This window comes from Theobroma cacao, chromosome 3, assembly GCF_053813885.1.
Source record: "Theobroma cacao isolate CCN51 chromosome 3, ASM5381388v1, whole genome shotgun sequence".
NCBI classification, from domain to species: Eukaryota; Viridiplantae; Streptophyta; class Magnoliopsida; order Malvales; family Malvaceae; genus Theobroma; species Theobroma cacao.
The window spans coordinates 37563972-37586877 of NC_142641.1; the positions used below are offsets into that span (position 1 = coordinate 37563972).

The 22906-nt window shown below is 34.8% G+C and overlaps 1 protein-coding gene across 1 annotated transcript; it reads right to left on the minus strand.

The window, feature by feature from the left end:
• Positions 1–188: 188 nt before the first annotated feature.
• Positions 189–21282, minus strand: LOC18605343 (uncharacterized). Its single transcript, XM_088804962.1, has 49 exons — positions 21025–21282; positions 19450–19750; positions 19128–19356; positions 18666–19005; positions 18455–18568; positions 18241–18369; positions 17933–18124; positions 17643–17834; positions 16650–16787; positions 16425–16547; positions 16098–16351; positions 15255–15358; positions 14282–14376; positions 13928–14198; positions 12796–12953; positions 12591–12672; positions 12368–12435; positions 11843–11988; positions 11583–11691; positions 11352–11498; positions 11191–11238; positions 10979–11107; positions 10655–10882; positions 10221–10303; positions 10038–10143; positions 9847–9942; positions 9553–9705; positions 8561–8743; positions 8216–8470; positions 8004–8126; positions 7667–7711; positions 7479–7556; positions 7288–7404; positions 5945–6071; positions 5755–5858; positions 5533–5670; positions 5355–5438; positions 3876–4022; positions 3629–3763; positions 3499–3528; positions 3270–3416; positions 3129–3190; positions 2342–2495; positions 2056–2247; positions 1869–1973; positions 1555–1689; positions 976–1218; positions 701–799; positions 189–538 (listed from the first exon to the last, which is right to left on the minus strand). The coding sequence occupies exons 1-49, from the start codon at positions 21121–21123 to the stop codon at positions 407–409; spliced, it is 6969 nt and encodes a 2322-aa protein (XP_088661088.1). The 5' UTR covers positions 21124–21282; the 3' UTR covers positions 189–406.
• Between the last annotated feature and the right edge of the window lie 1624 nt (positions 21283–22906).

A 22906-nucleotide genomic window follows, 5' to 3' on the forward strand; every position in this document is an offset into this window, starting at 1 on the left:
AAACCTAATATTTTCCGGCAATTTCTTCTACACCAATCCTGTACTTGTTGGACATATTGATATCATAACATAGATTTTACTTCCTTTAATATCTGGACTTGATATAGATTACGATATGGCAAATTAAGGTCTGTCTGCCTATTTGTAGATTCTTTTTAATTTATTTGGAAGTAATTACTGAAGGAACTTGATTTTTTAAGAAAGTAAAATTTTCTTACAAAGTTTGATAGTTATATACTAATATTAATACAAATCAAATTTAAAACGAGATAGTAATTAAATTCCAGTGAGGGCAAATATTCAAACTTTAAAAAAAAAAAAACTTGTGGTAGCATTGTAATATTACCAAAAGGGTTTTTTTATACTAATTCCAGTGGGGCCAATCCGTCTCTGTTAATGCACGTTGTCAGATATCACGCCGAAGCAGCAAGCGCCAGATCCAATCCACTCGTGCTTCGATTGAAATTGATTTCAAGAGAATGTTCACATCTGGGTTACACTTGATAAAAGCTCGATTCCAGAAGTTGTATTGAGGATTCTGCGCGAAACAAAATGAGCACATTTTGAATAAAAAGTATGCACTACATTCCAATTCATGATATCCATTTTTCCTACAAAAAAGAAATTTGGAAAAAAAAAAAAAAAAACCTACAATGCATGATGAGAATGGGGTAGGGGTGGTCAGTGGCGGCTTTCATACCTTGATGAGCTCAATAATCGTGGTCAGAAGACCCCACGGATGAGGATTAACAACACAGCGCTCCAACAACACTCTTGTTATCTGCTCCTGAATGATTTCCTGCATGCAACAATATATATAATCAAGTTAGAGCAGAACTTGTGTTGGTTGAAAACGAATGTTCACGAGTTTTTTTTCCTTTGTATCCAGGACGTTATTTTCTATAACACGTTTTAGTTGTAATTTGTGTTACAATAGCTTGCAAACAACGACAGTGAAATTGAATGTTCAAGTACCTGTTTTGCTTCATTAAACAAGTACAGCATGACAAAAGAATAGAGGTGTGTGTGGCTGTTTGGGTAGCGGAGCTGATTTGCAATCGCATTAAGGACAAGGTAGCGCCCTTCTGTATCCAGGTCCATTATCAACGTTTGGAAAAGAGCTAAAACAGGACCCATCGCATACAATTGCATGCGATCATTGCAGGTCATCTGTTGTGCAAGGCTAGGTGTGGTCTTTTTCTGTGATTGCTGGATGGTCTGTAAATAGACACAAATGATGAGAAAACTTGATTGAAAACTGATAATTTTTAACTAGACACAGAAAATGGCCCCAGATAACTCCAACCAATCTATCCATCAATGTGTTCATTTATAATTCAATTAATCCATAGAAGATGAACAAAGATCCCAGGTTGTGAAAACGAGCTTTTGGTGATAAACATGAAAGCCTTCTCCAAATACTGCCAATTAATTCAACTGATTCAAGAAGGCAGGGTTTTTTAACTTCACATAGCTCGTTCACCCGCCTCTTTGCAAATCATCATAACCTTTAAGTGAAAGGCCACAAACTATAGGTTATAGCATCTACATCACCTGCATTCCAACATACAGGACGAGGGAGTTTATTACAGGCACATCGTATTGGGTCCCAGCTTGTGCTGCCTCATCCTGTGGCAGCAGTAATTTCTCTTTCAGCTCTGATAAGAATGGAGATGCCTGCCATCCTGTCTGCAGAATAATCAAAATGCTTGATTGTGTTATAAAATGAGAAGGATTAAAAACACAAAATTTCAAGAGATCTCCTCAAGCACCACGGAGAAAAGGTGGTGAGGTTTGGGTGGGGCTGTAAAAGAAAGCAAAATAAAAAGGAAAAATATAAAATTTAGAAACTAGGAGATCCACATCACCTTAAGATACTCATCTACATCATTTTTCATCTGCTTAGCTCCTAGGGCTGCATCAACCTCAGAAAATACACATGGTGGTATGTGCATCTCCTGCAATAAATCAATCTGCAAAGAGAAGTATACAGCAAGTTTATTGAGTCAATGTAATGAGAAATCTAATTATTAAGAAAAAAAGTAGGCAAAGTACCTTTAAGTTTGGTGTAGAAGTGTCAGGCAGCTGCATATTGCATGGATAGGCACTAAGGATAATACTTCGCATCTGAATGCAGCTTGAAGGAATTACGTCACAGAAGCTGAAGTGATAACTAACCAGAAACTCTGGGAAATCACGCAGCAACACAAACAGCACTTTTAACGTTTCTTCGTATAGATGTTTAATCTGCATGGATCACACAAAACATGAAGCCAAAAGATAGAAACTGAAAAGTGTAAAATCCTCCCATATTGAGCATTCCCAAAGTATAGAAGCGCACCGCCTTTTCAAGTTTGGCATTCCTCAAATAAGGCTCCATGAATTTGAGCAAATCAACCAGCAGAAGCTGACCATAAACCCAACCTTTTGGAGCATTGACTGTGAGCAATTTCGGCATGAAGTGCTTATGACTTATCAACTCAAGCCATGCAAAGCTGTCATAGCTTCATATTGTTAGCTACAGAACAACAGTACACTTTAGAATGAAAGCATGAGAAAATTGGAATATTTAGTTTGTTGGGAGAATGAAACACATGAAAAAGACTCGATGTTATCAACCAAAAAGTTCAGTACAATAATATGCTTTCCATCTTTTAGTGGCACGATAATATTCATTCTAGGTAATATCCAGTCCATCACAATTCTCTGTACCTTACCATGAATAATGTCTCTTCATAATAAATACAACAAAACAAGCATCGAAAATGGTATAGCTATTGTCAGCGGCATACTGATGAATTAGTTTTTCCTAATATTTTGGGAACCAATTTAAGTGGCACATTACCATATATAACGCTAAGCTCAAGATTATTAGCCCCCGTTTTGGACGCACAGAAAGATGAAGCGAGGACTACAAAGGGAAACCCATTATTTATGATGCATTAAATCCTAATAAATATGAACAATTCAGATAAAAATATCCTCATCACTGCTAAAAGGCAATTCAGAAGTGAAACCGGGTATTCTCATTTTAATCTCTAATAAATTTTTTTTTCACTTTTTTGCACCTTAAATGTCATGGAACACAATGTTAAAACAAGTACAATTAAAATGCTTAGCATGCTAACCTGAAAGCAGGAACTTTAAGAGGCTGAAATGCATGGAAAGTCTCTGCAAAAGCAATCAAAACCTGGAAAATATCCTATCTATGTCAGTGCGCAAAAAGATACAAGAATAGATCAATAAGACAAATACAGAGAAAAACATACCTGAAAGTTGGCAGCATCTAAGACCGCATATGGTGAAACAAGGTCAAAAAGCCAGTTAACAAACAGCCTGAAATATGGCCTTGGGTTAAAAGATGCCTTCTTCTCCTCAGCATTCCTCTTAATCACCTTAACAGTCAATTGAAAAATCTGCCCCATTGTCACAAATGAAATTGTTTAATTGATGTCCCCAGAAAATAGAACGAAAAACACAGAAAAATCCAAGGCAAACCTTTGACAAAAGATGCTCCGTTGCATGATACTGCAGTAGGAAAGCAAACCATTAAAAGAGGTTGGTGGATGCACGACACAAGCTAACCAGATACACTACTTAAAGAATTTTTCTAAAAACATGATGATACCTTCAGAATCACAACGACAAGCCTTGCATACGCATCAACTGCAAGAAATGAGAGATCCTGTGCAGTTTGAGGAGACTGCAATGACAAACTAGAACCAATTCTCTCAGAAGAGAGACAATGGGCAACAGAGTGCCCCTGAAAAAATATATATAAAAAAAACAAATTAATACATAACCTCTATTAACAATTTCTAAAATTCAGTGCCCTTTTTGTGGGTAAAAGGATTCCAAAAGTAAAGAGATGTTACCATGAGAAATCGAAAAAAACGATCTGACACATCACCACCGTTTAGAAATCCATTTTGCTGCAATTTTGAGACAAAATATGCACAAGCTGCATCATTTGCACCAGGAAGTATATATGTTTGGTACCATTCAGTGAACAGCACAGAAACCTGTAGCTTGAAACAAAAGAAAAAGCACAAAAATTTAACCTTCTGTTTTTTCTGGGTGGCCAACAAAAAACATGGACAGAGGGATGCCCATTTCTGGCACCACTCTCAGAATGACATTGATTCCCTAGACCTGTCCCAAACAGGGAATGTGGTAAATGGGGTCTGATGGATGTTGAGATCAGATATTGCAGAAAAGGAAAAACACAGAATGTAACACTAATAAAACCAATCTAAATATTAAGATAGAAGAGCAAACGATGTTAAATATATTAGGTGAGATTTCAAGGTCACTTTAATCTCTGTTCGCATTTCAGGAATTATCATCCCAAAAATATTTAGATGCTTTAACAAATAAAAAATTAGGATTGTTCGTGGTCTTTAAGATTATTTTGGCAATTGCAACCTATTTCTATTGACTCTAAGATTTGTACTTTATCATGGTCCTACTTGTAAGGTTGCAAGCACTTCAGCAAAATTGAAGGGGGGAAGAGGGAGGGGGGGGGGGGGGGGGGGGGGGGGGGGGGGGGGTTGAGGGTGAAGTTCATAAGAGTGCTTTTTTTTTTTTCAGTATTTATGATTGATTATGCATGAGGTGGACGAAACTAAGAGGGTGTTATTTTCAGGACTAAAGCAACTTGAATGAGATGGAGAACTGAAAGTGGGATTATGTAATTGAATATGCCAAATACACAATAGATACTTGGTAGGAGCAAAGAGAAGACAATTGAAGGAGCAAATCAAAATAGACACATATCCAACCAAACCATAATACAAACAGTAGAAAGATAAGTCCACAACAGCATAAAAGTAAACAAAGGGAAGAGAATATCAGGTAAATCTCTCAAAGAAAGTACATTCTAGATTACGCTATACTAACATACGAAACCACTAGCTGAGTTGGTCATCACTGAGTAGGTGAACAAACTTAGCTAAAAATTTACAAAAAGAAAAAAAAAACTAGAATTAATTAAAGGAACATATTCATTATCAACATATCAGTTGACCTCATACTCTTAATACTCAACTCTTGCTTCTACTTTTTCTATATTACAAAAAAGAAAAAGCAACTTATTAATAACTCCTAATTCTCTCTTCATTTTCTTATATAGTTCACGAATGTTTTAAACCAAATGAAAGAGATAAGAAGTTAATATGACAGAATAGAATACAATTGAATCTTCTGCTCTTTAATTTGGCATGAAAGTATATCTTCAGATACTTCTGAATTTCTTTGATACAACCCAAACAGAAAAATACGCAAGCAGGAAAACTCTGCATTATCAAAGAAATTTATCCGTGGTTCACATATAAATTTATACCAAATTCATGTACCTGGTCATAAAAAGTAGCAAGATCTGCTGATACAGATTCAGTATTGACATTGCCATCCCTACTTGTCATGGAATAATCAGAGTTCTGTTTTAAGTAAATTCATTAATTAAAAAGTGGAAATATCCCAGAAAAAGCTCATGCCTCTATCAGTAAATAAACTACCGATATATCCAGCTACCTTTTTTCCTCTAGCATGCTTGGTCCTGTCCTCCTTGCCAACAGTATTACCAGAAGGGCTTGAAGCACTTTCTGGAGGATTCTTTGCAATCTCAAGCAATTTTTTTAATGATTCAGGAGATCCAGGTCTTGCTGCAAGCTGCAGTTTGGTACGAATGCTTAATTGTATAATAAAAAACAGAAAAAAAAAAAAGAACCGTTGAAAAAATGAACAAATTCAAACCTTCGCCAAGGAATTAATAAGATTGGGAAGTTCTGACAAAGTTAGACTTGATTCCTGAATCAACAAGGTTTCGAGGAGAGAAATTGCAAACTCTGTTGCAGTTTCTGCAGTTCATTCGTTATTAGCAGCTTAATCAAAAGATCACAAGAAAACACAGCTTTGTTCAGAGAGCAGTATCTATAATACATACTATTCTTTCCAGCATCAATGAGCTTTGCCATATGCTTGTTGTATTCAGCAAGATTAAGCAAACCCTTGTGCATAAGGCCAACAATTATATTCGTATTGAACTTCCTATCCTCATCCGAATAAATCACCTTAAAAAAATGATTTCAGGAAGTTAGAAACTGGAAAGGTGCATTAAAATTTAAAAGACATATTTAAGTTTTATCAGATAGCAATAAAAGCTTAGTAAAATATCATAAGCTTCTCAACGGACAAGGCCAACCATACTAAAATTACAATCTTTTTTTTTGAAGGGCACTAAAATTACATATATGCTTATCCCTTTCCCCACCACAACCCTGCTGGGATATGCATGGTTTGCTACATATCACATTCCTGAATGTACTTAAAACACGATGATCTAAAACATTTTCAAGGTGTTAAGACATTGAATGTGTCTTAGCACAAAATTGGAGACACAGCATTTTCATGCATGAAATAGTCAGCTAGTTAGAACATAATCAATACAATTTTGCTGTTTTTACCTTTCTGGCCAAGCAGACTTTCTTTCAATCTTTACTTTTACGAGAAAAAGCAAGAAAAGGGCACAAAAGAAGTGAGGAAAGAACTGCAAAAAGAAAAGAAGGGGAAAGGCATAGATTGAGAACTCCAACAGAAAATCAATATGTTCAGACATGGAAGAAGTAGTTCTCCATCCAAAAAAACCACAATTTGCTTATTGAAGTCTCAGCAGAGAGTTTTCACTGCAATGTTTTGTCATAGGATTTAATCCAATCATTCATCCTTCCATCAGAACAACATGTCCCACACAGCATTTCCTGAACACTAATGAAATCCAGTTCCCAGTCACAAAAAGCTCACCATAACCAAATCTCCAAACAAGTTCCCTGTTTCACCCATCATATTTAACTACTTGACTATCCACTGCTATCATGAAAAGATCAGAGCCATAATATTGTCCCAAAAGAGAACCCTCATTTTTTACCCTGAATACTCAATTTTGTTGCCACATCACCCCAGCTAATTCTTTATATGGCATCTATAAACTAACACAATACTGTTTCTGGTATTACAGATCATCTATCAACCTGGCCCATTTAAATATTACTGCCATTACCTTCCTTATGGAGCAGTCTTTTCAAGTGCAGATCTACATAACTGCTTACATAAAAAGCCCCAGTCAAGAGTCCTGCCCTTTTATGCCTTTAACTCAAACATGAAAAAGTAATCTATTTACAATACTCAAAGCAATCAAACAGCTAAAAAACAACAAAAATACATCAATACCATGCATGATAAACGAAAATTTCAACACATGACCTGGGAAAATAATCTACAGCAACATACCCAACTAGTAACCTCCTTGACAACAAGCTTGCAAACATCACGAATAGCAGCCAGAATTGAAATATGTAAACCGACATGCGAACTGCTTGAAGCTTTCTCATATAAACTTTTGAAAACCTGTCACAAGAATATATCATGGAATGAACAGGAGAAGAAAAATAAAAGAATTCCAAGAAATAAACATGACACACCTTCTGAGCAATTGCAAGGGCTGCCTCATCTCGACTAACACATTTAAGTATGATCTTTGGAATCTGGAAAACAACTCTCTGAACATGCATATTCATCCAAATTAACATGAAGTTAGAAAACAATCCTGTAAAGGTTATTCTTTTGAAAAACATGTTCAAATACAAGTGGGAAGGTTAGAAAAACTAACATCAATCTCTTCCTCTACAGACTCTTTAGTCAACAAAATCTCCAACTGCAATACACAAGCTTCATATAATTATTAAATTCTTAGGAAATCAAGAACCAAACAAGAAGTAATAAAGGAACCATTAAATGAAGCCCAGAAAAAATAGTGTGAAGGAAGAAAAATAATGCATATTAAGAATAGAAGCGAGTCATTATGATGAACAAAACTCCAAAATATAGATGGAAGATAATTACTCAGAAATTGCAGAAGCTTAGTCTGATGCAAAACATTCCTGTGCATATAATTAATTAAAGAGCTACATTAGAGGGGAGATATAATTTGTAAAGACATTAATTACCTTCTGGGAAATTATTTGATATTTTTCCAGTACATCTGACATAGATAATGAGGGTTCCAAGATTCCACTTCCCAGTTGATCAATGGGAGTTGTAGGCAATGATTCTGCAGTAGCTCTCAATTCCTTTAACAAATCAAGTATAGTTATCACTGTTATCATCATTACTTGTAAAAGAGGCTAGTAAATATCTATATATAACAAACAGTTCTAACTTTTCTGGCATAGGACACCTCCTCAGAATGCACTTCAGAGGCAGCAGCAGTTGGGGACAAAGAACTGAGGGAACTTTGGTTTGCAACAGGCCGGTTAGCGTCAATCTCCTCAGAAATGAGATCCAAGGGATAATTAACTCCATCCATCCCAGATAAGCACGAGCCTCGGTTAAGCTGTCCTGGAGCAGCAGATGAAGCATGCACCACATTTGAGTTCTGACCAGCTTGATTTTTCCAGAAGACATGAACAAACTCCTATAGGAGAGAAAGAATAAGATAATACAAATCTGACATGATTGAACATAATCCCAATCACTCATCATCCACGAATCCAGAAATCACTACCTCATATACTTGCTGTTGTGAGTGCGATATGTGCCCTGGTCTGAGGAGTGGGGACTCTGTTGTAACAGTCATAGGACCTTGTGCATTAATGTTTGCATCATAATATGAAGGATCAATACCCTCTCTAGGCTTCCTTCTTACAGAAAGTTGCTGAGTAATTTCACAGTCGATGGTTTGTAATGCCTGATATGGCACCAAATACACAATAAGAAATCACCAATGCTATATGCTATTTGATTTCCTTTTAGAATGATCATCCAAATGAAATATCGACTTTCCAAAACCTGTTGCTTAGCAATGTATTCAGCAAAGAACAATTATACTGATTTTTGGGTGGAAGTGGAAATACAAAAGGTACAAGAATTAAATTGAAAGAAAAGTGCCAAACCCAAGAACAACCCAGAGGTGCAAGAAGCATACAGGAGGAACTTAAAACCATAAAATGAAGAAAAAATGCAATAATAACAATATTGAAGAAGGGTTTGGAAACTAAATACTCAAGAATCTGCAGGAATAACATCATCAAAACTTCAAGAATCCCGTTCTAATTTCAGCCAAGGGCTTGTCATCACCCACTATGAGAGGCAAAACAAAGACCCAAATAGAAAACCTTCATTTTCTGATAACCTATCTAATAATAAATTTTCAGAGTTTCCCCCATATTTTAGCTCATTGATTAACCAGTCAAGCATACATATTCTACATCTTTCATGCCCCACAATCTTTGATTCTCATGTTTTCTGTCCATAATAATAAAAAACAAATATATTTATAACAAACTATGTAACATGGATCATTGCTGAAATTGTTGAAGCAATAAATTGATAATCAATACAAACAGAATTGTTTGCGACTGCATCTGTGTTGAAGAGATAGGTAGGGCAGCATTTAATAACAGATATAACTTAAGAATAATGGTTCAAATAACAATTAGTATATAGAGCACAACTTAATTATATATGCATAATTGAGAAAGTTGGAAGCAAACATACCTTCTGAACTGCAGCATGTTCAATTACTGCACACCCCAAATCAAGGTTATCATTGATAACAAGAGCAACAGCTTGTTCAAGATGTTCATTGGGAGCATTCAAACCCTGAAATGAATCCCTTAGTTGACGTGATATTGAAGTACGAAGAGTTTCCTAGCAATAGGAACCAAGGTTTGACCATTAAGGTTTGAGCATTAAAAGAAAAAAAAATTAAATTTGCCTATTAACGGCGAGATAGTCAAGCTTAAAGTGCATGCCAACGAAGCCAAGAAATTTGAAGATCAAATATAAAACCTTGCATGTCACATGAGCTAGACTTCCAGCCAGACTAGCTACCATTGAATGCGCAGCCTCATATATGCAGGTTTCATCTGATTCCATAGCATAGTCCTAAGGTTGATTACACATAAAGGAAGCAAAAAGTTACTATAAAATAGTAGCCAGAGAAGAAGTCAGTGCATACAAGAAAAAAGAACAGTCCTAACCTTTAGAACAACTTCCTTTGTTGTCTGGATTGCTATGAGAACAATGCGCTGAACCACCAGAGACAGGAGTTCTTTGATAGCCCTCTCCATAGCAATAGGGACAACTCTAAAATACATATGCGGAGTTAAGCACACTGGACACTTTAATTAAATTATAAATATGAAAATGTTGAAAAAGTTAACCTTAGCAAATGATGCAAGCCCAAAGTGCTGAGTTCTTCATTGAAAATAATTTGACTTCCAATATCTGCGATTCGTGAAGCCAGCTGCACAAACCATGGACAGTATATTATTAGTAAAGCAAAATGAACTGAAATTCTTCCAATATGTTACATTTGAATGTAGCAATACAAAATCTAGAGACTGGGATGAAACAACTTGGGAAAGGCCTTGGCTAGAAGGAAGCTGATCACGATACTAATGCCAAAAAACAAGTGCAGCATCAAACACTAAAGCCACAAATTTTCATCTTCTGCTATTGGACCAAATGCAAAAAGAAGCCAAGCAGGATACCAATGCTACAAGACAAGTTCAATATCAAACAATAGAGACAAACATTACTGATCATGAGTAATCAGCTAATAATAAAGTATTAAACCTAACAAAAGGGACAATACCTCTAATTGGTCGTCAGAATGAGATGTATTGACTATCTCATGCTGTAGATAAACTTTATTCAGTGTAGACTTGATTTCAGAGTTAATTCCAGTAACCACTGGCGGCTGAGATGCCCCAACATCTTTTTTGGAAAAATCAGGATTTCCTTCTACTTTACGAAGACGATTTTTCAGAAGAGATGTTGGGTTAGCTTTCTTCATATCTACACCAAGGTTCTTAAATAGAACCTACAAATGGGAGGGATATAGTAAGAAAAAGTGAGAAAATCATATTCACAGGTTCAGACTAGGTAAATATTTCAAAGAAGAACATCAATAGTAGACCTCAATATCGAATTTGAGATTCATTTTTAGATTTGGCAATGCATAGATCTCTGCAAGTAAACCAAGAATTGCCATAGTCCAAGGATTTGGAGGCTTGTAAGCACGACTACTTCGGCATGGTTCCAATATCTGCAGCAAAACTGAGCTGGTAAAATATCAAAGTAGCAAATTAAGATAGTGGAAATCACATTATGTAACTGAAAAACTAATACCTTTGAGGTAAATGGAATCACAGCTATCATCAAGCCCCTCTCATATGCCTGGACAAAGCCAAGCAAGATAATGATGAAGCTGAATGATAAAAGAAACTTAATATTGGACAGAAAAGTTAATCATACAGGATGACAACAGAAGAATTCATTTGAATGGTTACCTCTATTATTAAAGCTTTGGGATCTATTTCTCGGGCCCTTAGTACTTGATTTCTGCCAACAGTGAACTTCCCAAGCCAACTACCTAAATTTTTCAGCAAGGAACGCTCTTCTGAGCTTGACCTTATATGCTCAGATCTCAAAATAACCTGAGATATGTTTCTTTGTATTACAACCAGTACAACTCAAGATCGCAACTAAATCCAGAAAATTAAAGATTTCTAGCACATAACCTTGCAATTATCATATGCAGCCTTGACAATCTCTTCATTCAATATTTTTGAATTGACTTTCTTCAGAAACTCCAAGTACAAGTCATGAAAATTCGGCTCGATGCTTGCTCTGACGAGAGTTTGACGACAAGATATAGGATGATAGGAAGTAAATAAATAGTTAATTATTTAGCGAAAACTCAAACAGCAGTTGGTACATCCACACCAAATATATATAAATTATAATGTGCCAGAAGCTCTCAGGCAGAACTCAATCTTACCTTCTCATCACCATGTACTGGGCAAACCATGGATAATATTGCTCATTAAGAATCTCAGTAAATTTCTTCACTTTAGCATCAACATTTGATGAGGAAATATTATTAATCATGAAAAATATCTTATCCTGAACATTGGATGCAGGAGTCTGTCAAAAACAAAATAAATAAAATATTAAAAATTCCAAAATCCATGGAACCTGTAGAGTAATATGTAACAGAAAAATAAATAAAATAGCATGCTCTTTTTGCACATAAAAATGACTCCAGTAAAGGGAGAGGATAGATGAAAAGATTCCCTAATGCAAAATTTATAACATAAAAAGTAAATTTAAAACCAAAAAAAAAAAGTCATAGTTTGCAATCTGACTGGAAAAAGATCCCTTTTATTGAAATTAATATAAACAAAATTTTCTCTTGTCCCACAAAAAGGAAAAATGATCATGTAAATATATATAGAGATGGGTAATAACGTTCAATGTGAAAGTACGTATACATGAACATGTACATGTATAGAGAGAAAGATACCTTGAGAGGAGTATTCCTCTTCTCATCTGCTGCAATAAGTGTTTCAATATTTAGAGCAGAACCAAACCCTGTACCATATGAATGTTGTTGTTTAAAGAAAGCTAACAGATATGTAATGGTTTAAAAAAAAAATTACAACGCAGTAAAGTGGATTCATCCAGAGGATGATTTTTCACCCATGAACTTAAAGCAATCAGATGTTAAATAAGGTAGATATACTTACTAGTTGAAGTAACTCTCCTAGAAGAATGAAGAAAATCAGAAGCATTGGGTGTAACTGCCATTGCCTTTTGTGATGACACAGTCTGCATGGACCAGAAGTAATCAGCCACAGAAAAGAACAGTTTGAAGAAATTTGAAGATTGATGAAGGAGATGGATTTTATATTACTATAAAAACTAGCAGATTGATATTGGAAAAGAAAATACATTCTGACAGCTAGCTACATCATTCACGAAGCCACTTGAAGGGTGGACGGATTGAGGTAAATCTGGTTTCATGCAAATGCTTGAAGTCATAGATGTCTTGATTCTATCACCTAGAACTTCTTCATATCTCTGTTGCATCTGCAGTGAAGGTGAGTGAACTGTTCCCACAAGACAAGTATTCAGATGTCCTAAAGAACTTAAGCTCTCCAACCTAGTTTTCAATTACTTTACCAATGGAATTGGTCAATAATGACATGTTTTCATTGAAAGACTACAGAAACACATCACTGTTAAGCAATTTCAAGAAAAAATTAAAATATTATGAGGCACAAGGAGAGGTATAACATGATAAAAAGATATCAGGATAGGTAGATATTAGTGTTGCTTATTTATCTAAATTCATATGTGTTAACATCAACTATCTTTGGGGTTTGTTATGTCCTTACATTCACAAGTTAGGCCTCTCTAGCCTCTACCTATAGCCAATTGGCATTTCTCCACCTAATTCCAATTGGTTTTAGGTTGGATACTTAACAATATACAATCAAGAGATTAATATAATCACTGTTACCAAAATGCATGAGGATACCCTGTTCCAGAAGATAACTAGAAAGAAAGCCCAGCCTCTTTCAAAAGTTAAATATCAGGAAACAGTGGTGCTATGTAACTTTTTGGAAAGGTATACTAAAAAAAGGATAATTTAAGGAGGGAGGTTCAATTTACAACTTCAAGTTTGCACTAGTAACCAACCCTCTTGATAACATGGAGAAAGGAGGCAGGGATGATGGTAACTGTTAACCTCGCTAATAAATTAACCCAACAACCCAAAATTTTGGGTTACAGAAAGAACAAAATAAAGAATTAAGTACAAACTGGTTCCCTGAAAGATGCAAAATGTATTCTAACACCCTCATGCCATTCAACATAGAATCTGTAATTCATATTATTCCTATATTTGATTGGATCTGGTATAAGGTTTAGTTTTAGGGTGCATTGAAGTAAATCGGCCCCAAAAAAGGGGAAAATAAAACACACAAGCAAAGACAATACTTTCTGTGTTAATTTGGCAATCACACATTGTTTAATGTAAACAGTCTAGAAGGGCAGCTGGTGTTCGACAAAACTGAAAGACAAGGAATTACTAAAGGAAAAAATTTAACCGAATTCACCTCTGAACTTTCTGAAGTAGCTGCAGTAAAACCATCATGGGGAACGTAAGTGTTCTCTTCATCTTTTCCCAAGGAACTTGACGAAATCCTAGCAAGTGCACGTTCAACAAAATCAACAAGCTCCGGATGAGTTCCATGCAAATGAGATATTTGCAAAATATGACTGCAATACTGTGGCAACTCAACCAAACGGTCCAGAAACTGCTCTAAAGCTTTGGTTCCAAACAAAAATATCTACAAGAAAAAACCAATTATAATGTCAAACAAAAAAAAAGAATCATTGCGGATAAAACAGAATAGCAAAGTGTACTACTAACCTTTGAGTCTGTGGGCTTACACAATGCATCTAGCACACTATTCAAAGCAACAACAAGTCTGAGTTTAGTTACAAGCCGATGTTTTATTAAAGAACCTGCAACAGAGGATATAAGCATTCAATATATGGAAATGAAATTACAAGCATTCGTGAACAAACTAAACAATGCCAGCCATAAGATGATGTTCGAGAATCTGCATAAAAACACAAAGTGATAAAGGAGCAGGGGCACAAATTTGTCAGAATTAAAGCACGCTGCAGTGTGCCTATCAGCAGGAGAATCCCATAGAATAATTTCATGTGAATAACAATTTCATAAATTCTAACCAACTGACATGTTCTAAGACTGTCTCTTCACATGAAAATGTGTTATTTCCCAGTGCCTGCAATAATGAAGCTGAAGTAAATGCATGAGGCATATTTCACCTATTCCACTACATTATTCAGAACAGCAATGCCTCTTACAACTCCTACCACTTAGTCTATGGAAGTGCCTAAGCTTTTTCCAAAGAGGTGCACTATGTCTAATAGAAAAAAGAACTGACTTTACTGATAACCAACTACTTCCCTGCCAATGTAAATTTTCTAAAAAGGAAAAAAGACCTCATTGTATGCTCAACACATGACAAAAAAGATACCTTCAGATAAAATAGGGCATTTACAATTTGTTTTAATATCAGAAATTGCTAGCAAAGCTACACTAAACCAACTAGATATCAGGCCATTTTTACAACAGCTCAGGCTACACGCGAGACTACACTATGAAGTTCAATTATTATCAAATAATCAAATTGCGCTTGATAAGCACACAGCCTTTCACATGGAAACCAAAAGGCAATGGCATTAGATACCCTTTTAAGGAAATTGGCACAAATATCCTAAGCCAACAAAGACAGGCTAGTTTAGCAGATGTAATAGGTTGGCTTATAACCACAATGACTGTAAAATATAAATGAGAACAAAAGTAGGCTTACCAAAAAGGATAGCGACAATATTAAGCTGCTTTTCTGGATACCTAGGGAAGAACCTGTACTCATCCAATAAATTTTGTATCACATGCTCAAAAATCAATTGTTCCCTGTCAATTGAAGCAAGAGCTATTTTGAATATTTTTCCAAATTAAAAAGTTATGTTAAAGTAATGCAAAATGCACCATGAATAACAAAAGTCATTATCTTTCCTATTCAGGTGTATGAAGTGTGCAATAATATAACTTACTCTATGAAATTTCCTCTACTATCATGCCAAATTAGGCACACCTAGTACTAATATGGAAAACAACTCAGACTAGCATAATTCCAACAAGCAAAACTTTCAGTCAGTTCTTGAAACATGTTTCAATCAGCGAGGCAAAAGCATAAGTTTTAAAAGTATATATTTTCATTAGTTCAAATTAGCTGGGGTAACCAGTATCAAGCAGATCGAAAGAAGTATTAGTCAACCTCGAATTAGACTGAAAAAATCCAATAACCTGGAATTAATCCATCAACAAGCAGCTTTAAACACAAACAAATGACATAGCAAATTGTCAAAACCATTTCAAAAGAATCCAGCCATTATGAGACATAACAGATTCTAAACATTGAAAAGAGAGCTGAACAATAACATTATGCAAAATAAAGCTAAAACACCTATCCACTTATAAGGAAAAGGAAAAAGATAATAAACAAACCCTTGCAAACACATCATGATAAGTTATAAACCACCACTAAAGCCAATGTACGCTATCAGCACTGACAACAAGTATACTAGAGGCTAATATATACTCAATATGACATAATATCATTAAGTTTCTAGTGCTTAAATTAATAATGAACCTTTTCTTTGAAGATTTCTTGAATTGTGAAAGCATTTGAATCATAACAGTGATAGGCATCTGACCAGAAAACATCTGATACAAATAAGAACCTGCTTCAGCCTCTATATCATTAGCATATCCACAAGAAATTGATGAATCAGAAGTTCCAACATTCTGAAGTTGAGGCTTGAAATGCATAGAAGCTCTATTCAATCTTTTCAATTCTTTAGCAAGGTGGTCAGAAGTGATCTGTTCAATATTAGCTTGAAAAACCTGCAACACATAGAACACTACAAGGTGAATTAACCAAAGATAACAGAGGAATATAATTTTGAGGCTGTAGAACCTTTAGAAAAGTTGAACTTGTCTTGGAATATATATTCTCAACAGTGCTAGGATAATGAAACAAATCAGGGGACATATCTTCTGCTGCATCTAAAGAAATCTCCTTCCAAAACTTTAGGCATTCCTGAAATTAGCAGTACGAAAATAGGAGTGTTATGTTCTTCGCATTTCAATTGAATCAGCAGAAATGGTTTTCACTTTTGTCATCGCCACAAAGAAGACCAACCTCAACAAAAATGTCTTTATTAGCATTCAGATTATCATTCAACCACTTCTCCAGACACAAGTATTCTTTTTGGGAAGCAAACGCAGCCAGTCGAATACTGAAAGAAAATGGAATTTGCTCCAAGAAAGTTGATAAAATCTGCATTGCATAACAGCAAATTCACCAGAAATAGATAAACCATATTATAGCAAAGTAGAACAAGAGCCAATACCAAAAAGAAGAAATACAACCATACTTCTGATCATAATGAAAATAAGATTTCACATCCTGAAATCATACAGATAAGTCATGGATTCTTTCAAAGCTGTTAAACTTCTCTTGTGTTAGCAACTTAGCTAAAAACGATTAATATGCTTAAAATGAAAAGGAGAAACTAAATGAAAACCTATATAAAACTAATCCTCTGTTTGAGATGATGAGTCCTTGCATCTTTTATGGGGTATATGGGAAGTAAAAATTGCTGCAACAACTAAAAATTAATCTGAAAGCTTAAATAAAACCACTTTTTAATCTCTACTTTTGGACTTTCTTTTTCTTATCCTTGGCTGAACCTATTACAAAGAACTCATAGTTTTTATTTTTTTTCTCTGAGACTTCAATGCCCTTCAAATCCCCATGGATTAGATGATTTGTCCCTTCTCTTTTCTTTAATAAGTTACCGCAGACCACAATGAAGAAAGGCTCCTTTCAAGAGATAGCAAAAATCCTTTGATGCATACCACTTTGTGCCATGCATTGACTTATTGCATGGTTACCCCATGGATTTTAATAAAACAGCAATCAAAACGATTCACAAAAGAGAAATGATATTAAGAGAAAACAAAGGTAAAGTACTAGATAGACTAGAAAGAGGAAACAATGAAGAAGATAGTAAAAGTTCCATAAAAGACAAGAAACATGAACATAATCCTAACCATAGATGAAAAAAAAAAATACAGCAATAGTTGCATTACTAACAGCAATTGATCCTTCTTCAGATTGAGTTTTTATTACCTTCTGTTCATGGCAAATGGCCAACATTCCAATTATGCTGCTTTCATCAGCTTTAATCATGTCCATGAAACCACGTGCCACAAACTTGGAATTAGAATGCCAAAGATGAAGAATCAAGCTACCCATAGATTTTTCAACAACTATGGGGAAAATGGTGGAAGAAACATCATGCTGGAGGAGGTTGTAAGCAGTCTGCAAGAATAACATAATTATATCATCAGCACTAAGGTCAAAAATTGCTACATTGCAAAATATGTATAACTTTAGTTAGATAAGTACAAGCACCATACATTAATTTGAGCAATTCCAAGGAGTAATACTTCAGGGCAGTGTTTGAGAGGGTACTCAATAATTGCTTGAACGGAATTGGCACAGCCCCTCTCAGCTAATTGACACAACACGTCAAACAGGTCAAGGGATAACCATGCATGGTTTCCTTGTATGGCTTGAAGCTTATGGTGATCACACGCTTCAACATATGCCTTCAGGTAAGCGAATATACATTTAAGCCAAACAGAAAACAAAAAGAAAAAAAAAATGAAGTAAGAGGGGAAATGGAAAGAAAAAAGATCAGACATTTATGAGCAATGTGCCATACTAGCTTCCTGACAGAATGTTCAAAGGTAAAAATCTCAAGTGGGGCTGATACAGCATATCTTAGAAAAGATAAATGACCATCAACATTCTTCCAGACAGAGCCGCATACAGCATGAAGAGGGAAAGGATCCTGCATGTTTATTTGCAATAATTCAATATAACTGCACAGAACATTATATAAATTTAAACTGAACAACTATGCTAAACTATGGTACCTGACATGCACATGCATAAATTGACATGAAAATTGAAAATGCTTGGCTGTTAGGAATGTAAAATCCCTCATGATCCAGATGTTCCATAACACTATTCCAGTTGGTTCCAGGAGCCTGCAACTCAAAATAACACTCTCCAAATCAATAGTTTCACTTTTAATCAATAGTGGAACAAGGTAACAAAGATAAATCAAGATTGAACGGGACTTACAAGTTGCTTAATTGAATCCACCAAAACGTCCACATTCCAAGAGCCTGGGCATGATTTATCAAATGCAGCACTGCTACCAATTGCAGAGCAGAAAATTGAATGTGAAAGTTGACTGTCCTTAAGGCCAGTATACGTACGGGCAACAGTGCTAAGTATTCTAGAGAGAGTAACTTCATTCAAAGGTAAGAAATTTGACAAAACCTCTTTGCAATGTGTAGAATCAGTTGTACATCTATATCCAACTTCTCTCATTATATCAGCCATGCTAGTCTCACTCTCCATCTCCACCAGAAGGAAATCAAAGTCATTTTCATTGCAACTTTGAAACATATCCAAATTCCTTCAAAGCAAAAACAAAAAATGAAAGTGGGACAAGGAAATTGACTCCATAATTTTAGCATAGAAGGCACATGATCAGTTACCGAATAAAAACTAAACCAAGACTCAAGGAGTTATGAATACCTTGGAAGCCTATCCTCCTTTACATCATCTTTGAGCCACGGAACTAATATAAGAGGGGTCCTCTCTTTTGGATACTTCAGAGCCACCATTTGCATAAAGGAGTCCACATACTTGATTAGGCCCTCTGACTGATACAAGAACAGACATACATTCTGAATCTCCTCAACAGAATCAACAGAGGCAGGATTTCCGCATAACTCCTCTATCAATCCAATGCTAAAGTCCTGACCTGAAAAAAAAAATAAATAAATGAATCACGTACTAAAAGCAGCATTCTTGGAAGAATATTTGGAGTGGATACTTAGAGAAGGGATGAACTTACCAGTAGTTCTGACCTCAGCATTCTCTGAGTCTGCCAAAGCAAGACCAAGGGCAACTTTCTCAAAGACTGACAATTGCAATTCATTGCAAAAATCCCTAAGGAATTTTTTGCTGATAATCAAGTTTCTGAATGCTTCACAAAACACAGTGCTAAAATTTGGTTGGTCTAATAGACAACTGAATACTGCAGAAAATAGGTCCAACATATATTGCTTTTTTTGCATATCTTCCCCTAGAAGATTCATGTGATCCAAGCATGTCTGTACCAGCAAGATGCTTCCCTCGATCCCATATTCAACAGTCTTCCCAGAACGTAAAGGCCACACAAGTAACCAATAAAGATATGCAATAAACAAGTAACAAAGTTCCTTATTTCAAAAAGATAAACAACCATAAATTGATAAAAAAAAATTACATCATTCTACTAATTAAACATAGGGATCACATAAATTGACAAAATCAACTGTATGAATATAAGAAATAAATCCCCGTTATTAATAACTTAAAGTAGCAGAGTGTAGACACATCAAGTCCCCCTCTCTTAAGAAAAATAGAAAATTAAGTAATTGTTTTTCCCTCTTTTTTGAGGTGCAAAGCTTGTATTGCGCATGCAAATATTTTTTCTCTTTTCATTTGTTTTTGTAGGATGCTTGAATATTTCCCAGAAACTACATAAACCAATTAGCTTTTTTTTGAAATGAAAATGACCTCTAATAGATTTCATTTGAAAACTTATAAAGATCTACATATATGACACCACAACATAAGTATCTTAAATTTCATGGCCAATCCTTTTCTGTCCTTTCTTGCCCAATCAAGGATACAATTAATTATTCCAAAGATCCGCTTAAAATGTGATCAAATGTCCTTACAGTTTCTAACTTTCTATGCTATCGAAATCTCCTTCAACCAACTAACAATTAGTCAACCTTTTGGCAATATGTAAGAGATTTCAAATAGAGAAAAAAGAAAAAGATAAAAGCTTTTCAGATTCAGATTCAGATCAATGACTTAAAAGACTCGCACACCAACCAGCAACATTGTTGCATTTGAGACAAAACCATCCGGATATTTAAATTTGTTGCATTGCTCTTGCCTTCTTTCATTTTCTCCACAACCAAACAGAGCCATTAACAACAATATGCACATGCACGTAAACAAACTAAAACCGCGGAAGTCATGATTAAATCAAGATTTTACAACATGGACACGTTATATTGTATCAAACCCTAAACAAAAGCAGAAAAGGGGGGGAAAAAGAAAAACAACAGAAACATGAAATTATAGGGGAAAAGAACGTAATCTTGACGAAACTAGGTTTTCCGTGGAATATAATATGTATAATACATTGAAACATACTCTATTCCTCACTTCTTTTCCATTTTCTAATCAACCAAACAAAGCCGGTAAGCACGTATGTATACGTAAAAAAAAAAAAAAAAACAAACGGAAACCAAGCATATAGATCAAACTTATTACGTATCGAACGAGATCATTTTCGTATCAAGCCATAACGAATAGCTCTAGAAGAAACGCGAACAAAAGAAAAGAAATAGAGAGAGATGTGGAGGCATACCTGACGGAGCTTGCGAAGAACCTGACTGAAATTGGAGTCGTCTAGACTCCGTAGCAAGAACCGAATATGGCTAGAAAGCAGCGACGAAAATGGTAGCATTTCTTCAAGGATCGTTTCCGGTGATAATTAATCACGAGAATTAGGGTTTTTCTTTTGTTAGATTTCTTGGTTCTTTTTCGGAAATGGGAAGTGAGAGTGTGTTAGGAGCAGAAGAATTGCAGGAGGTAGTAGAAACTGAGTGGCGTTTTCGCCGAGTCGTGCTTGGTTAAGACTCTGAAGAGACGAGAGACGAGAGGCATATATTCTATTGGACTCGGAAGTCCCAACCGGGTTTTTTTGGTAGCTTGGTATTCACGTCACTTCGGCTTACCGTTGAATACTTCATTTCATTTATTGTGTATATATTTTTCAAAATTTTCTTTTTTTTTTAAAGAGTAAAGAGTGTTAACTAGATATTAATCTAAAAAAAAAGGTGTTCATTAAAATGAAAAAGTAAAGAGTGATGAATCAAAATAAATATTTAATCTGTACCTCATGATGTTTCTTTATTACCAAACTGTAGTTAATTTTAGCATTTTACAAATTCAATCGAAAGAAGACATTAAGAAAATTTATAATCTAAAAATTATGTGTTACAATAAATTTTAAAATTTTATTTTTATATATTTAAAAAATCTAATAATTTGATTGCAACCACCCTATTGATATTTTATTCATGTCAATTAAGGATTAAGTAATCAATTTCTAAAATTTTATAATTTTTATTAGTCAATTGGCCTATTGTTTCTAGTTTATATGTACATTTATTTTATCAAGCAAGCACAGTGACAGTTTAATTATATTTGTTCATATTTTTTTCTATTTATGCTTTGCTCTCAAATAAAAGCACTCTTTATATTTTTCCTTCTTTCTCGTATCCAATTAATTAACCCTTAGATGTATAAGAAATTTCATATAGGACTTACAATTTGATTCATTACAGCATATTTGCTTCACGAAATGGAGTAAAAGAAAATGAAATAAATATTATGTGATAATAAATTCAGGTAGAAATAGAATAAGAATATTTATTAGGATAAATTTCACATAAACTCTTTGTAGTATGACATTTCTCACATATCATGCTGAGGTCGTTATTTTTTCACATAAAACATTATGTTTTACTTTTGTTTTTAAAGAGTTAACGGAGTTACATTTTCAATTAATTTTTTATACAAAGACGATAAGGACTTTTCTTTTATAATTTTTTTATTTTTGTTTGTTTAATCTGACAAAAAGATTCGAATGTATTTTGGTTTCTTTTATGACTTTGATCTCACTTCCTCTTTTCACTCAATTTTTTTTTAAGTCATTGCATGCATATTAATGTAGGTTTTTTTTTTTATTTGTAACTTTAATCTTTAGTCTATATCTAATGCCCTGTAGAATACTGCTTAATGTTTGTGTGAAGCTCGTAACTTTTTGGACTTTTAGCCCAAATCATCGTCTAAAGCACAAACAGTTTGCTTTAATGCTAACATTTTTTGTAAAATAGCCGTGCAAATTCGGCGATAGTACGAGCACTACAGCAAATATGCTCGCAAAGAAAATTCTTACGAGGCATGTTACATCAGAGCAACTCTTGGAACAATTTTCTTCTCATTGTAATGCTTTGTGTTTGCCTTAAAAGAGAGCTCTTAAGCTCTTTACATCATATAACAGTAGTTGGGCTCAAAGTTTGATTTTAACAATAACAAATTGACAATTAAATATACTCTTTTGAACTTAGATATTAAGCAAGTAATAATCTACTATTCTATCTATGCCTCCGTAGCTAATCAAGATAGTTATTTCTTCGGAGACAGCACCGGTAATCACACTACCAGGAGAATTTATGGGCAAA

Coding starts and splice junctions, on each gene's coding strand:
- LOC18605343 (XM_088804962.1), bottom strand. CDS start 21,123: ATGCTACCATTTTCGTCGCTGCTTTCTAGCCATATTCGGTTCTTGCTA. Junction 2,496..3,128: donor CTTAAAGTTCCTGCTTTCAG/GTTAGCATGCTA, acceptor AAGCTATGACAG/CTTTGCATGGCTTGAGTTGA. Junction 1,974..2,055: donor CTTCTACACCAAACTTAAAG/GTACTTTGCCTA, acceptor TTCTCTTTGCAG/ATTGATTTATTGCAGGAGAT.